We start from the raw sequence: 15985 nt of genomic DNA, 5'->3' as shown, positions 1-15985 counted from the left end.
TAATGTTTCATGGCCCCCTTGCCGCTATGGCAACATAACAAGGAGGAGGAAGAGGAGACGGGAGAGAAGGAGAGCATCAGAGGCATCTCTGCATTCCGGTGGACTCCAACCAGGAACAATGTCACTGCGACGTCCTTTCTTCCTCCTCAAGACAAACGCAGTCACAAACACACCAACCACCCCGACCAGCCTGTCAGAAACAGGCGTCAACACACACGCGCGCGCGCGCTTGCACAACTTCCGCCTCGCCCATCGCTTTGATTTTTTTTTTTTTTTTGCCCGCTCACTATTTTCAGCGCCCGCGCCGTATCGTCACCGGGCCCCAATTTGAATTCATTACGCTCAATGTCAATATTGGTGCAACAACGGCGCACCTCGAGACAGGTACAGCTTGTTGAATGAGCGCGCGCGCTTGTCAGACAGCGGGAGAGGCGAAACGAGGAAGAGGAGGAGAGGTGGGGGGGGGAGGGGGGGAGGAAGGAGATCAAAGAGCCGCGCCGACTCCTGCTAAGCGTTTTTCCCCATCCGCCGTGGAGACGGCGGGGGACGCAGCGGAGCGGAGGGGCGAGTGACTGCAGGCCGGCCGCGGCTATATGCGGCGGCCGCGCATCACATCTATATTTAGCTCAGTCCTTCCACGACGGGCTGTCAACGCCGCTAAGCAGCGATCTGCGCTGATAAAAGTGTGAAAAACAGAAGATGGGTGGAAGAGGAGCAGACGCATAGGAAGGAAAAGAGGAAAGGTAAAAAAAAAAAAAAAAAGGCAGGCAGACGAGAGTGAGTTGTTTTGCTCTGTCGCCATGGCGACGTGGCAGCCGGAGCTGTGGCGCGCTGACAGTTGTCACGCTGCGGCCGGTCGCCGTGGGTGACAGCTGTCAGTCAGCGGCGCGGAGTGACGGGCGGGGGGGGGGCAGATCGGCCGATGATCACCTTGGATTTGAGAGCGATCCAGCATAGAGAGACGGGCCAGAACATACCAAGGCTTAATCCTCGTGTCCTAATGGTGCTGCTGTGAGCGGCTGTCCCCGTGTACATCCATCCATGCACTGGTAAAACAAACTGGTAGAGTTCGACCCGAGTGAAGGGTTGGCCTCTTTCTGCAAGTTAAATACATTTCATCTGCTTGCTTGAGTGCATTTACGCAACTTCTCTGCGTTGTGCGTCGTTCTGTTCAGTGTGCCCCTCGTTTTTGTCCTTCCACCGAAATAAACAAATCAAAATCCCTGGCAACCACAGGTTGCAGTTCCAGAGAGTCAGAGTGGACTCTTGTCTTACCCCTTGTTGCTTCACCAGCGAGTTTTCCCCAAGCTCCCAGTTCATTGATGTTCATAGAATTAGCACATGCAGTTCGGTAAATATCACAGTACTAAAGTCTTTCAAAGTAAACAACTACTTAACTAAAAGTTGCCGGTGCTTCTCTTCGAATGTGGAACCCATGCAAATGTTTCAGCTATGGAAAATAAATACGTCTATTATTACACCAACATGTATTTAATTAAGAAAGTTGCATCTGTCTGCATCTGCTGTTTTGGAGTTTTTCAGTATCATCTTAACCTCCATGGTGTGAAACATTTTCTGCTGCATCTAATGCAAACACCGCCAATCATTTTACAAATATGAAGATTATTTATTAATCGATGAGTCAAGTTTATTTTTAGAATAGAATAGAATTCAACTTTATTTGTAGAACACATTTCAGCAACAAGGTAGTTCAACATGAGTAAGAAGTCATAAAAACAGGATACAGTCAACAGTTAGCTATTTGTTGCTGTGCTCGGCTGTTTGTTTTTCAATTGTTGAAACAATAGTTACAATTCACAACGTCTGAAATTGTTGCGTCCCGATTTACTTCACATCCAGTCTGCGTAAAAGACAAGAGAAAGTGTGACTTAAAGATGTCGCGTTAACTTGTTGGCTTCAAATTGAAATTCTTTCTCAAACACACAGACTCCATTCATGGCAAAACAGCTTTGTTTAAATGACGTCTTGCTATTTTGCGCACCGTGTTCCAGCCGGGTTCTTGTTTGTGTTGCGCAACGCTCTCACCTTCCGAATGTCAATTGCAAATGCTAAGTGCTAGCAGCATAACGTTCAGTTCTCAAATACGGTCATTTCGGTCGGTGGGATTCCATTGATCGTCCTGAGGACGAGCCGGAAAAATAAATTTCGCACCAATCTGGCACATATCTGACGTGCGAATCTGTTTGGGGCAAAGGTGCCAAATCCCTTCACAGAAAAACTGAAAAGGTGAACACAGAAGCTATAACTGGCTGGGCAAAGTGAGAGTTTATCTAGTAAATTGGCTAAATATGAATACATAAATGAAAATCAGAACTATAGACGCTTCTTAAATTATTTTCTTTGTGAACCTGCTGTCTGCCTACGCTAAAAGTAAACAAATGATCAAACTGTTTATGTAGGATTTGTCTGTGCAGTAAGCCAATATTTTGTGTATTGAAATTCACAGTTCCTTGATCGTAACATAAATATTTCATTGTTTAAACTGAATGCCAGGCAAAACTCCCTTTTTACAGCGTATGTGCTTTAGCTTTCATTCATGTTTGCGTGGGTGTGGCTTTATGCGTAGACGCACGCGCATGTGTGTGAGTGTGTGTGTCTGCTCTCGGGCTCCGAACGCGTAGAGCAGATTAGGTTTTAGCTGGAGCTGCTGCCGGGCGCCTTCCCACAGCTGTCTGCGCTAGAGGACAATCAAAGGCCCGGTTGCGCGCCTTCTTCTGATTGTGGTCTGACGCTCTGGTCCGTTCCCCTTCAATTACCGCGCTCTGCCTCCGTGTAACGAGCTCAGCATTGCTCTTATGTTGGCAGGATAATGGTCTGATTGGAGCAGGGATGGATTTGAACTCACACTTTAATTTGTTTCTTTTCTTGGTAAATTACCCCCGATCACGATCATGTCTCGTCACAGATATCCCGCTGTGGAACTAAGTCTCATCGTTTGGACGCCGTTTCTGATGCCGAAAAATCCAGGAATTTCAGAAGGGTTTCTTTTCTGCTCTCAATTATCGCGCCAACCCCCTGACAATTACATTTTCTCATGCTGCAGAGATGTTAAATCACCAGCACAGTTTCTGAGGCCCCTGCGTCCATTAGACCTTTAGCGGTTTTCACGTGTTATGACAGCAACCCCGTGTAATGTCAATACTGTGCTGTTACACTGGTAATTAGAGGGGTGGTTGTACAAGGAAAGACTTCCTCAGCCGCTGAAGCACTAAATTTGCCACACCAGTTGGAATTAGACGGAAGGCCTCGGAGGGAGATGATGATGCAGATTTTCCCTCTTAGATGTAATTCTGCCTAATTGCAAAAGTAGTCAAAATCTCCTCCTTTTTGACCTTTAGCAAAAGGGAAGGCTTTATAAAACACAGACAAGCTGACCTTTTCTCCACTCTTTCTGTTTCCTTCCACCTTTGTTGCAGGAGTGAGCCCTGGGCTGGATGGGACCCACCATGCCCCCCAGTAAGAAGGCCCAGAGCCCCAGCAGCGGGGCCAGCGCTTCGCAGGGCATGAGCCCGCCCTACCGGCAGGGCGACCCCGCCACGGCGGCGTCCGAGGCCGAGGCGGCCGACCTCTCGCTCTCCCTGTCCGCCTCCTTCTCCAAAGCCGAGGACGAGGAGCTCACCAGCCTCTCCTGGCTCCACGAGAGCACCGACCTCCTCAACAGCTTCAGCCACTCCGGGCTGCGTAGCGTCTCCCCTCTGCAGGATCCCGACAGTCAGCATCCACGCTCGCCTTCCTCCTCATCGCCGTCCCCGGACGACGCGTTGCTCGGCGACGCGCACTCGGCGTACGACCTGGCGACGGGGGCCAACCGGAAACCGCCATACTCCTTCAGCTGCCTGATCTTCATGGCCATTGAGGACGCGCCCAACAAGCGGCTGCCGGTGAAGGACATCTACGGCTGGATTCTGGAGCACTTCCCTTACTTTGCGAACGCTCCGACGGGCTGGAAGAACTCGGTGCGGCACAATCTGTCGCTCAACAAGTGTTTCAAGAAGGTGGACAAAGATCGCAGTCAGGTAAAGGAATCAACAATCCTTTATGCACAGGTCCAGATTAAAACCTTGGGTGTGTTTATTACGCTTTAATTCAGTAAACTAAAATGATGTGACGGTTTTGACGTTACAGGTGACTTCTCAGATTTAAAAAAAATGTTTTTTGTAAAAGTAGACAGACAATATTAATACATATGTTGGGAAAGTGAGCAGAAATGTTCCAAATACGCTGAACTGAGATGCAAACTCTTTTTCAGAAAAGTCACATTTATTTTTACAGCACATTTCAGCAAAAGATCAGAATGCTTTACACCATAACATAATTATGAAAGAAACAATAAATATTTGTGATTTTTCAAACCCCATAATCAAAATCATATACATACATGCATATTTTGATCAGTGTTCCAATTATTATGACTCAAAGGCAACTCTAAGCAGGCAAGTTAAGCCTTGTTTTGGTTGTTCTGGAAGTTTGTTCCGGATTTGTGAATGCTGCTTCTCCAAGTTTGGTACTGGGGATGCAGAGCAGACCAGAACCAGAAGACCCGAGAGGTCTGGAACGTTGATGCAACAGCTGCAGATCTTTAAAGCTGCTGGGCCATTCAGTCATTTATATGTGGAAGTATGTTAAAGTATTTTACGAAGAATATTAGAACTGGGCTGATGTACTTGTTCTTCCTGGTTTTAGTCAGAACTAGATCAGCAGCTTTCAGAATCAGATGCAGCTGTCTAATTAACTGTCCATACAGACAAAAAAAAGTCCTATGCAGTGGCTTAATAACATTATTGCTTTTTAATAGAATTAATAATTCTTAAACATTTCAACATATTGTCATGTCACATCAAATTTATTTTATTTGGATTGTATATGTTAGACCAACACCGTAGTAGCAGATTATTGGAAAGTTGAAGGCAAATCAAACATACCTTTCTCAAAGTGTTTGAATTAAACATTTGAAATGTGGCACTTTTATCACTTTGATACCCATTTAAAAAAAACCTGAAAAGAAGAATGAAAGAAGAATATCCCGGACGAGCCCCCGGTTTGTTTCGTCCAGGCTCTAGATCATAACAAATAAAGGGAAGCAACGTATAGAATAATTTAAAAACTGATGTATTTACCCAATATCATGGCTGGCTGGAGAAAAAAGGGAAAGAGAGGGAGCATGTGATGGGAACAAGTGGTGGATCTTAAACTTGATCTGAAGCTCCTCTGGAGACACTGACCAGCTGCCTCCAGTTCCAAAAAGCACAAATTAGGAGCTCTGAAACACAGATATGTTACAGAGAGGCTCAGAGAAAAGGCAGTGGGCCAGTCAGATGACACCAGTTTTAGTAATTTTGTGTTTTTAGAACAAAAAAGGTGATTTTGTCTTGCATGCTAAACTCTTGTTCCATTCTCTATGAAGCATGATGGGAGCTCCATCTTTTTTTCTGCAAAGGTTTTATCATTTTTCTTAATAAAATTAAATGGGGGTCTTTAAAAATGACAACATTTCTGAAAAAAATGGGGTTTTTTAATGGTCATGTAATGTTTGTGACTCTAAACGAGTCTAATTCAGCTGGATTGGAGGATCGCAAAGGTTGCAGATCCCTGGTTTGAATCAAAGCACATTCATATTAGAACGGCCTAGTCAAAGTTCAGAGTTAAATCCAGTTGAGAATCATAGTAGAAAGGGTAACAGTAACGCTCTTTCTATAAAGTGCATAAACAATTGTGCACTACTTTGTTTTCATCTACTAACTTGTATGCAACTTGAGGCTGTAACGCGACACAATATGATACAGAGCAAAGAAAAACTCTCCATCTTGGAGTCGAATACAGAAACAAAAATACTTGGAGGTCATCTTAACCTTCCTGCTGCCTGGTCCACCCTCCCCCTGCTGGACAGCAGAGGCGACAACAACGTTCATCAAGTGAAATCTTGTGAGGGGAAGAAAGGAAAAAAAATTAAATACAATAAGAATTAAGTAGTTGATGAAAGCCATCTTGCTTCAAATATTCACTCTAATTACAAGCACAGTCATCGATTAACAATTTCAGTTTCATAAAACAACCCTAGCCCATAATCACTCCATCATGTGCGGTTAGACCTCATTTCACAGCCAGACGGCTATCAGCCGCTCGCAGACACATTCAACGTGAAGTCAAACACATTCTGTATTTTGTCTACAGCTGTACCAGAATCGGCCTTATCAATAGTTGATGATCTCCGCTTTCATAGTTCTCTTTCACTCCGACGTTCTGTGCCTCCCCGGTGGGAAGAGCGTTTCGCTTTTGATTTAAGTCTTGATGCAGCCCTTTAATACTGGCTTTCCCGAGCAGATTTTTTTTTTTCTGTTTTTTTTTTTTTTTTTTTTGTGCTCAGGGTAAACTGGGAGCGAATCCCTCTCTCAATTAGTGCTAAATTAATACCGGAGGATTTAATAACACAGATGCCAGCAGCCTTTAGATCCTGTCCTGCCCTAGGGGTTGTTAAGCAGGGTTGGTGGGGGGTTGGTTGGTCGGTGGCGGCGAACGACAAGAATCAGTGTTCACGCTGATGGAGATTACACCAGAGGAGAGGCGACTGCTTCTGCTGTCTGGTTTCTTTGACCAGAATGGGATTTGAATCATTTGTATATATATATATAAATGTGTGTGTGGATAAACAAAATGGATGAAGGATGGCGAAAAGTGCACACGCCCTCGCTCTGTGCTGTCATCTGGCTCTTGACGACGACGGCCCAGAGTTTCTCTTGTATACATATCTCCATAGTAACAAGGTTGCAGTTGACATAAAAGTATGCTGTTGCTGTAGCAACCGGGAAAACTGATTTGGCTTTACCGACTTGTATATAAGTGTGTGTGTGTGTGTGTGTGTGTGTGTGGTTCAGAGGTGTTGAGTGGGGAGGAAAAAAGAAAAGTATATGTCCTCCTCTTATGTGTTTGTGCGCGGAGCAGCTTGTGGAGAGGTGATTCTGGCAAGGACGGCTCGTCTTGTCTTCCTGTCGCTGCTCTCTGCTTAAGACAGCGCACTCATTAACCCCTCAAACCCTTCCTCCCTCTCTGTCTGTCTTCTCTCTCTCTTTTTTTTCTTTTTTTTTTTTCTTGCACACACAGGACAACTCTGACATGCAAACAAACAAACACACGCGCACAACCCCTCTCCCCCGCCCAAAAAACACGCATGAGTGCGTAAAAGGGGCTCGAGCGTGCGAGCGCCGCGTCGGTGTGGAAATGAGGGCACATCTCTGCAGACTCTTACTCTACCTGCCAAGAGCCCGGGCTTTATCTGAAGCTGCAATTACAGAATCTCTGTAATTTCACTCAGACTCTTGCCCTTTTTTTTTTTACCAAAAGGTTTTCGCCGAGAATATCTACATGTGAATACACCTTTCTCTCTCTCTCTCTCTCTCTTTCTTCTTCTCTACCTGTTTATTTCCTTTGAACCGAGTTTGCAATTACAAGCTGTAAGATGTGATTCTGTTATACTGCATTGTGGGTTTTCTTTTTGTTTGTTTTTTTGTTTTTACTTCCTTCTCACTGTTGGAGGACAGCGAGGGAGTCGCCCGAGGGGTCGAGGTCAGGTTATGGTTATGAGGGACAAATCGAGATGGCGCTCACGAGGGGGGAAAGAGGATTCATGAAAACGGCACCAATTTAACATTTCCATCAATTTCCAGAGGCGGAGATTAATACGACGGTGGCCTATTTGTTCCAGTGGCTGTATTTCTGGGTCATACCCAGGCAGATGACAAGATGGGGGTCTGGTTTGGAATAAAGCTCGCCGTGCCGCGACGCGTTTCTGTGTGTGTGTGTGTGTGTGTGTGTGGCGAGTCAAAGTTGCGAGCGTGAGAGCGAGCGAGTCTCGCTGTTGCCATGGCTTTGTTTACAAACAGGATTCTTCTCCGCGCTGAATGACATGCCTTAACGGCAAGTGTTGTTGCCCTCAGTCTTGTGGATCAGTGCCGGGGATCAATGTGGTAACGGAGCGACGCACGCACACGCCCAAACACACATCGACGGAGTCAGCGATATATCTCTCAAAGCCTCTTATGAAATCACAGCAGAGAGAGGCAGTTTTGTAATCCGAGGCTCACTGTGAAGTCTCTCTGCGTCGCTCTTAAGTGTGTCACCCCCGAACTTAACCTCACCCTCGTTCAGGCGAGAGGCGCTCCTCGATGTTTTTACGTTTTAACGGTTGCAGCGTTTCAGGTGAGGGTAAAGTTGCCTGGTTATGCCTGGCCCCGTTTTCAGTCTTTGGATCATTTTCCAATCTTTAAACAATTCACATTTCTCTATAATAAGAAAACTAAATACATTCAAACATTTTTTTTTTAATCTGGCCTTTCTGCCTTCTTAGCCTTGCCTAGCAGGAGCAGAGGCGACGTCACACTGTGTGAAGCTGAAGAGACAGGATTTCACAAGGTTTATTTTTCATTTGGAATTTAAAGCTCGCTCGCCACATGTTAGAGATTAGGATGGGGTGTAACGGCACAACCTGTCCCCAATGAGACAATAACGGTCCACGAGAATGAGACGTCACTGTAGGATCTGTTTTCGGAGCTAGCAAGCACTTTAGAGTAAACGTTTTACAATTGGCCATCTGGCTTTTAAAAAAGTGCTTAGTCGGCATCCAGCTCGGAGAGGTGGGAGACACCGCATGACAAAATCACACTTTAATTTAATGCCGCTAGGCATCGGCGTCATTAGCATCATTAGCAGCTAACGGTAGGCTAGCGGCGATGTTCTTCCAGGGCTTCATGTCTAGTCTGGCACTTTATCACCGTTTGATTTGCACAAACAGTTTTAAAAACAATAGAACTGTGATGGTAGACTGTCAATGCAGCAATCGGCTAACATCTCTGTCTCATCCTCAAGATAAACAGTTAAAACTTCAGAGTCAGATGTTTGTTACAGAGAGACCGACTTCTCTTTGACGAAAACTTTACCGCGTTTCATTCTTGTGAAATCTCGACACAGCCAAACTGAAACATTGTGGTGTGTGCGCGTGTGTGTGTGCGTGTGTGTGTATTCCCCAGCATTTCCAACTTCCGACCCGTTACATGTGAAAAGTCTCTTAATCTCTTCTGCCATTAGTGCCACAACTGGAATCCATGTCCTCCATGTCCTAAAACCGATTTTCTCTTTCTCTTGTAACTTCCACACTGAAGAGTGATAAAAGCACAAGCTTTAAGAGCTTAAGTATGGTGCGTTCACTGACCAGTCGAGCCAGAAATTGTGGCGATTGTCCTGAATTGGCCCTCAGTGCGTCTCCAGTGCCTCTCATGTGAAACGTTTTGAAGCAACATCTTCATAAAAAAGGGAGTTCTTAAGTTTCATCAAGATGTCAATAGTCTCTTCTTTTTTCTTTTTTTTTAGACGAAGGTTTCCGCTGTTGCAGTCGAGAACAAGAACATAGCCAAATGATCTTAAAGCAGTACTTCATAGCGTCTGTAATGCAGAACAGACAGATGGATGACTCTTCAGTTCCCCCCTTTGTCGAATAAATTAGATTTAACTGGACCTGCTCTGATTTAGAGCGCTACACACAAACTGAGGGAACAAATACTGAGATTAAGGCAGTTGTACATTTAAAAAAATAATAATAATAATTTATGGGTCTTCAAATGCAGAATTATCAGAACCAGCTGCCGTTTCCGGTGAAAGAGCTCATCTGTGCTCTCACACCTGTCCGACAACAAGAAATTTAATTAACCACACAGTAAACATAAGAAAGCATTTAGTGCCTAATTAGACAGGTAGTAAACCCAGCAGTCGGTGGAGAAAAGGTGTTAAAATGCTCCTTGGTGCTTGAATGAAAGACGACTTCCTGTCGATGACTGTCACTGTTGACTTGGGTTTTAAATAAAGTCATCGCTGGTTATACAGCATTTATGAAAAGTATTCAACCCTTTCTATGTTTTACTCATTTATTGCTTTTACAAATCAATCAATATAAACAAAATGTCTCTTTTTTTGGACAAATATACAAATAAAAATGTGGGCCTGTGTTGAATTAGATGTCTTGAATTAGATGTCTTTGTAAAGGTTGAATATTTAAGCAGTCACTTCTTTTATGGCAAATATTTTTATTGAACTGTATTTATGTTGCAGTTCTAATATGGTTTTGTTTTGACATTAAAGTTTCTGGGGTTTTTTTGTTGTTTGTTTTTTTTGCCCCAAAACCCAGATTATGTTGATCATGACTGATTTTTAAAAGCAATAAAAAAGGGAGTGAATATTTTTTAATAGGCTCTGTAACTAGTTCAAATTCATAAATACTTTATTTATCCCAAAGGAATATTAAATATCAATAATAATTATAATAGCTAGAATACTGTATATAATCATTCATTAAAAATAATTCAGTAGTTTTCCAAATATTGCAAAAGTGTTGAAGAAAACTTCATTCACAAATTGGCAGACATAAAAAATATAAGTATATGGCAAATAGAGGTAAAAGGAAAAAGTTTTTTAAAAAAGCATAAAAAAACTAAATTTATTTATTTTTCAGTTCAGTGGTTTCACAGATTTTCGTGCATCTTGAGTGGATTTTGCGATAGACAAACACAAACTACTGCACAGTTGAGAAATTATAGGAAAAAGAGAGGATTTGACATTTTATAATTAGTAAAAATCTGAAAATTTAGGTGGCATTTGTATACAAGCCCCTTTTAAGCAACCTCACAAAGTTTCAGTAGTTGTTGTTGCACTCTAACTTGGACAGGCACTGCAACTCTGACTGCTTGCTTTGGCCATCGCTGGCCTGCAGACAGATGAATCATTCGACCGTTCTGGGGTCATTTTGCAGAACAGAAACCTTCCCACCCATCGTAAAAACGCCACATAGAGCAAAACAGCCAGAGAAGTCTTCGGTCCTTTAAAGCATCTGCAGATTTTGACAAGCAGATCATTTATGTGTTTTTTTTTTCTTATTTGCATAAGATGTCATTAATAAAGAATGAAAGGTGAGAAGAATCGAATCACACAAGTCACAATGGAACTTTACACTGCAAAAACACAAAATCCTACCCAGTATTTTTGGTCTAGTTTCTGGAGCAAATATCTTAGTAGACTTGAAATAAAGCAGAATACCTTACAAGTAGCTTTAAGGCAAAAAATATGGTGGCTTGTTTTAAGTAAATAATTCTGTCATACTGATTGTTTCAATTACAACGTGGGAAACATTTCTTGTTGAAAGTGAAATAACCTGCCACTTTTTTATCTATAGGCTCCTATATTTTACTAAAAAGTTACTTTTAAGTTCACTTTATCTTATTTCAAGGTATTTGTACTAAAAACTAGAGCAAAACTACTTTGTGTAAGTTTTTGTGTTTTTACAGTCTACTTCCGCAACCCTTGTACTTGACAAAAGTCACTTTTTTCTGAACAATAAACATTAAAAATATGCCATCATGCTCGGTCGTGTATCTGATCTGTGCCGCATTACAGCTGCTGTCTTATTTTAGTCCCCTTGCTTGTGTACAGACAATGTGTACAGTGATTTCAATCAGGGTTTGTTAAAGAATTTCCGCTGCCTGGGGATGTCATTTATTAAGCCTATATGCAGTTGTGATAATATAGATTGAGTCGTGTTGTGCGGTTAACAAAGCCAGTTTCTCTGATGCTTGCATCTGGAGTTTAACTCTGTGTGTGTGTGTGTAATCTGGGCTTTACATATTATGTCTAATTTCAAACAGAGATTAGGTGCTAACAGTAAATCCAGAGCTGGAGAGACAAAAGTATCTGGAGTTGTTGTTTTGGTGGGAGAAATTAGTTTTTTGTAGTTTATAACTTTTCGTAAGTACAAAAAGTTATAAACAGTTTTTGTACTGTTTATAGTTTATCGTGATAAATTTCTTATCAGGGAAAGGATTTTGATTTATTGTTGTCTCAATACATTTCATTGAATGGTGCTAAAAAAAAAATATAAAAAAAAGAACCCCCCCGGCTGTATTATGGTGAATGTTATTTAGTCAGTAAATATTCCAGAATGTAAGTAAACGCTTTTACCATGTGCAGTTTTTCAGTGGTGCTCTGAAATAGGGCCCGCTTCAAATGTGAATGTTTTCCAAGAACAATATTTGTGTGTGCCGCACTCTGAATGCTGTGCCACCTAAATGATTTAATCCTAACTTTTAGCATCATTGCAACGTAGTACCGCAAAACATCGCGATAAAATTACCAGCTGCAGATAGCAAACAGAGCGACTCATCCTGTGGTTTAGCTACTGCAGCCCCCCTGTACGCAAAGCAGTAATGGCCGCTCTGTTTAAGTTCAGATCATTGGCAGTGAAAAGCTAAGCGTGTCAGATCCCGGCCAGGTGTTGGTGAAAGTAATCAGGGATTCATGCAGAAATCCCTGATTCCACCCTCGTTTTTCATTTCCTCCATATTTTTTAATTTGGAACTATTTTCACAAGAGGATTTATACATTAGTTACCTGGCTACAATAGACTGTCTTTCAGTGATTTGCAATTCACTATTGTTTGCACTTATAGCCATTGTGTTGCTTAAAACAGTTTTTGTTGTTTTGGCCTTTATTTCAGCTGGAGCAGACTTGGCTCATTAGATGCTTAGCTTGATGAAAGCTGCTAATATGGAAAACATTGAATTGTCTCTGGGTTTTTTTTTTTCATACAAAATGCTCAGAGAGAGGACTGCTACCCTTTTTCATAGTTCACTAAATATATAGCAGCTGGTTAGCTTAGCTAAGCATGAAGATCAGCAGCTCGCCACGCTCCGTTCAGGTATGGAGTAATTCGGTGCTCGTGTTACTCTCAGCGTTTAACAAGTTTGTTTAGGTGTAAAACAGCAAGACCTCCAAGTATCACATTAGACAAACAGTTCAATGCTCTGCAAAAGTAAGCACACCCATTCACATTTTCCACATTTTACTTCTGGTGGAGCAACACAAAGTAGTGCATGATTTTAATTGAAGGGGGAAAACAATGCCCGATTGTGTGTGCGTGTGTTTTTTTTTCTGTTTGTTTTTTTTTTTTTTTTTTCAATTAAAAGCCTAAAAAATATGTTGTGGATCTGTATGAAGCTGCCCATGTGGCAAACCACACGAGCCAGAAAATGTCATTTTGCTCTTGTTTGACCAGCACACTTGAGGAAAGTTTGAGGAAAGTGTTTGGAGTTGTGAAAAACTCCAAACAATAGCTATGTTTATGCCCAATTGTCATGTAAATTTTAAGCAAATCTTAAAAATTTTTCTTAAAATTTTTCTCCCGCTCAAAAAGGAGAGAGAAAATTCAAACTATGTTCAATATAACATTCATTTCTTTACATGTAGGTGTAAAGAAATTACACCGACATTTCTTTCTGTAGGTGTAATTTGTCAACCTGGTCCTTTAACCCAGAATAATTCTAATTGGGTACAGATGACAAAACGACGAGCTAATCTGAGCAGTCTTAGCTGTGGTGAGAGATTGCGACAGGTAAATGTTCATGCGACAGGATAATCATGCATTCAGGAATGCAGTAGCAGGGCTGTGTGGTTGCTACCAGCAGGGTCAGTGGCAGCAGGACTTTTTAATATCTCCCATTTCCATGGAAGACCAGCCCCCACAGCTTATATAACACAGGAAACAGATGTTAGCAACTCACAATCATCCCTCTATCTGACTTTTTCCTCTGCCCCCACACCCCCCGCCTCTCTCCTTTCTCCCCCCTGCCGTCTAAATCCTATCATAATGTGTCCCAGACATGCCTGTTTTCTTCATCACCTGTATGTTCCAGGACATAAAAGGACTGCTGCTCTCTAAATGAATTCTCAGTCCGTTCTTCTTTCCTTTTTTAAAGTTGTCTATAAAGTCTGCTACGCTGCCTTGTCAGATTCAGTTTTATACTTTATCGGGCACGTCTCAAAAGTAAGGGGCGAACCTTTCAAAGTGAGGGGATTATTTGTTGTGTAATCCTGCTCGTTCGCTGCGTGGCGCTGCGGTTATGTGACTATTTTCAGGAACACGTTGGATGTGGAACACAAATGAGGACAAAAAGAATTTGCTCATCCCGACAGAGGACGGAAGAGAGGAGATGGACAGGTGTTCTTATTAAGCCCGAAGTCCTCAGAAACCAATTGCTGACATCACACGGTCCGCCCGTATCCCAACTTTATGACATTGTTTGAAAATGCAAACTCCATTTTACCTTTGCTTGCTTCCATAATGATGCCTGTTGCCAAGGCGACTGCTATAACCCAGGTTACGGACCCTTCCTGTGAGATGCACCGTGTGATTGGCCTGACGGCCGAGAGGGAGGGGGGTCCGCGCTTGGAGGAGCGGGATTGGCTGGCTGGTTGGCAGAGGCGAGGGCCCCCCAGCAGACAGACATTCAGGAGAGAGCATTGATTTAATCGGTCGGCAGCCCAGGCTGACACCACTCACACATATAGATACATCTACACAAACACTGGCAGCGTTGCGGGTTGGGGGGGGGGTTTGGTAGATTTTGGCCCAGTGGGAGTCACCTCTGTGGGAGTTTGTGTATGTGTGTGCAATATCATGCTCTCCAGGAGAAGGCGTCGCTGGCAGTCATAGAAGCAGACCATGCTGGGTAATGTCGCACTCCTCAGGGAACTCACAATGCACGCGCGCGCACACACTCGTTAACCCACACACACGCTTGACACATATGGACTGCATTCAACACAGCTGACATAACAATGCTAAAACCCAGACAGGGCGGCTGCAGACACAAATCAGCATATGCTCTATTGGCTTCTTAAATTTTCTCAACGTTGCAGGAGTGAAGTTGGCCAGATCATGGGTTTTTGATTCTGCTACACAGGGGGGAACCAAGGAAGTGGGTAGAGGCTTTGCCTGGTCTTCACTCAGTAGAAACTACCCATTGAGAATTTAAAAACACATGTCATCAAAGTAACTCAACCCAGTGGAGAAAAATGAATACACTGCATGACAAACGTCCTTCTTAGCCACTGGCCACTCGACAAGGAGTCATCTTAGTTGCGCCACAATATAAAGTAAGCAGGATAGTGAAAGATGGTAAAATAGTAAATGATGTGTACTTGTATAGCCCACAATCAAGTCCAGAGCACAGCACTTCACACTATGTTCAGTTATTCACACATTCACAAGCGGTTATTGACAAACTACTAGATAGTAGCCACAGCGGTCCTGGTAGAGGCAAGACTGCCATCCACCAGCACCACCAGGCCCTCTGACCAACACCAGTGGGCAAGCCGGGTGAAGTGTGTTGCCCAAGGACACGACAACAGAGATGGAAGGACTGGGGATCGAATGGGCAACCCACTGATTGTATCGGTAGTACAGTCAACTGTACAACAGCGCCATGTGAAGTTTGCTAATCCTTGCTGGAATTTTAACTCAATGGTCAGATGAAGCTAAGTTCAGGTTTGGTCTCCAATGATGTATGAATATGCGGGAAAGCACCTCCCACATATTCATACATGCAGGATGTATGAATATGCATCCCACAGATCCACCACCATATTCACCACTGTTGAATATTGTGGAGAATTTTTGATGTTTTAGGTCTTTTTCCCTTTTAAAGAGACTGGGAACCTTGCAATGTTCTTGTCCTGTTTTGTGAAACAGGACAGTTTAAAAAAAAAAAAAAAAAAGAAACATGGTGTTTGACAGTAGACTGAAAAGTAAACCGAAGTCTAGGATGTTTCGTCAGGGTTGTACTCCATAGGCAAGCCTTGAGGTTTACAAACAATCTGAGTAATTTTTTAACTGCAGTGCTACTATGTGAAGTTGTTGACCAACCTGTGGAGATAAAAAAAGGCCAAGTTTGTATTGACTAATGCAAAAGAATATCTTCAGAGAATTTATTAGAACCTTCCAGGGCAGCGTCCGTGACCAGTAAGGTGGATCAGATGCAGATGTCAATGCAATTTTCAGCAAAGCAATAGTTGCTTTGATAAATATTGCTCAAGACCTGACCCTGACCGACAAGAACCAATGATCAACTCCGACGTAGAGTCGGTACTGTTG

General features: G+C 43.0%; 1 protein-coding gene across 1 annotated transcript in view; it reads left to right on the top strand.

The window, feature by feature from the left end:
• Positions 1-15985, top strand: part of ches1 (checkpoint suppressor 1) — a 74693-nt gene that overhangs the window by 31947 nt on the left and 26761 nt on the right. The window contains exon 2 of the mRNA XM_055044139.1: positions 3438-4037. Within this exon, the coding sequence (XP_054900114.1) occupies positions 3456-4037 (582 nt within the window). The 5' untranslated portion in view covers positions 3438-3455. The remainder of the gene's footprint in view (positions 1-3437; positions 4038-15985) is intronic.

This window comes from Poeciliopsis prolifica, unplaced genomic scaffold (assembly GCF_027474105.1).
Source record: "Poeciliopsis prolifica strain line A6 unplaced genomic scaffold, Auburn_PproV2 SCAFFOLD020, whole genome shotgun sequence".
NCBI classification, from domain to species: domain Eukaryota; kingdom Metazoa; phylum Chordata; class Actinopteri; order Cyprinodontiformes; family Poeciliidae; genus Poeciliopsis; species Poeciliopsis prolifica.
The sequence above is the reverse complement of the archived record's forward strand: the minus strand, read 5'-3'. Positions and strand labels throughout refer to the sequence as shown.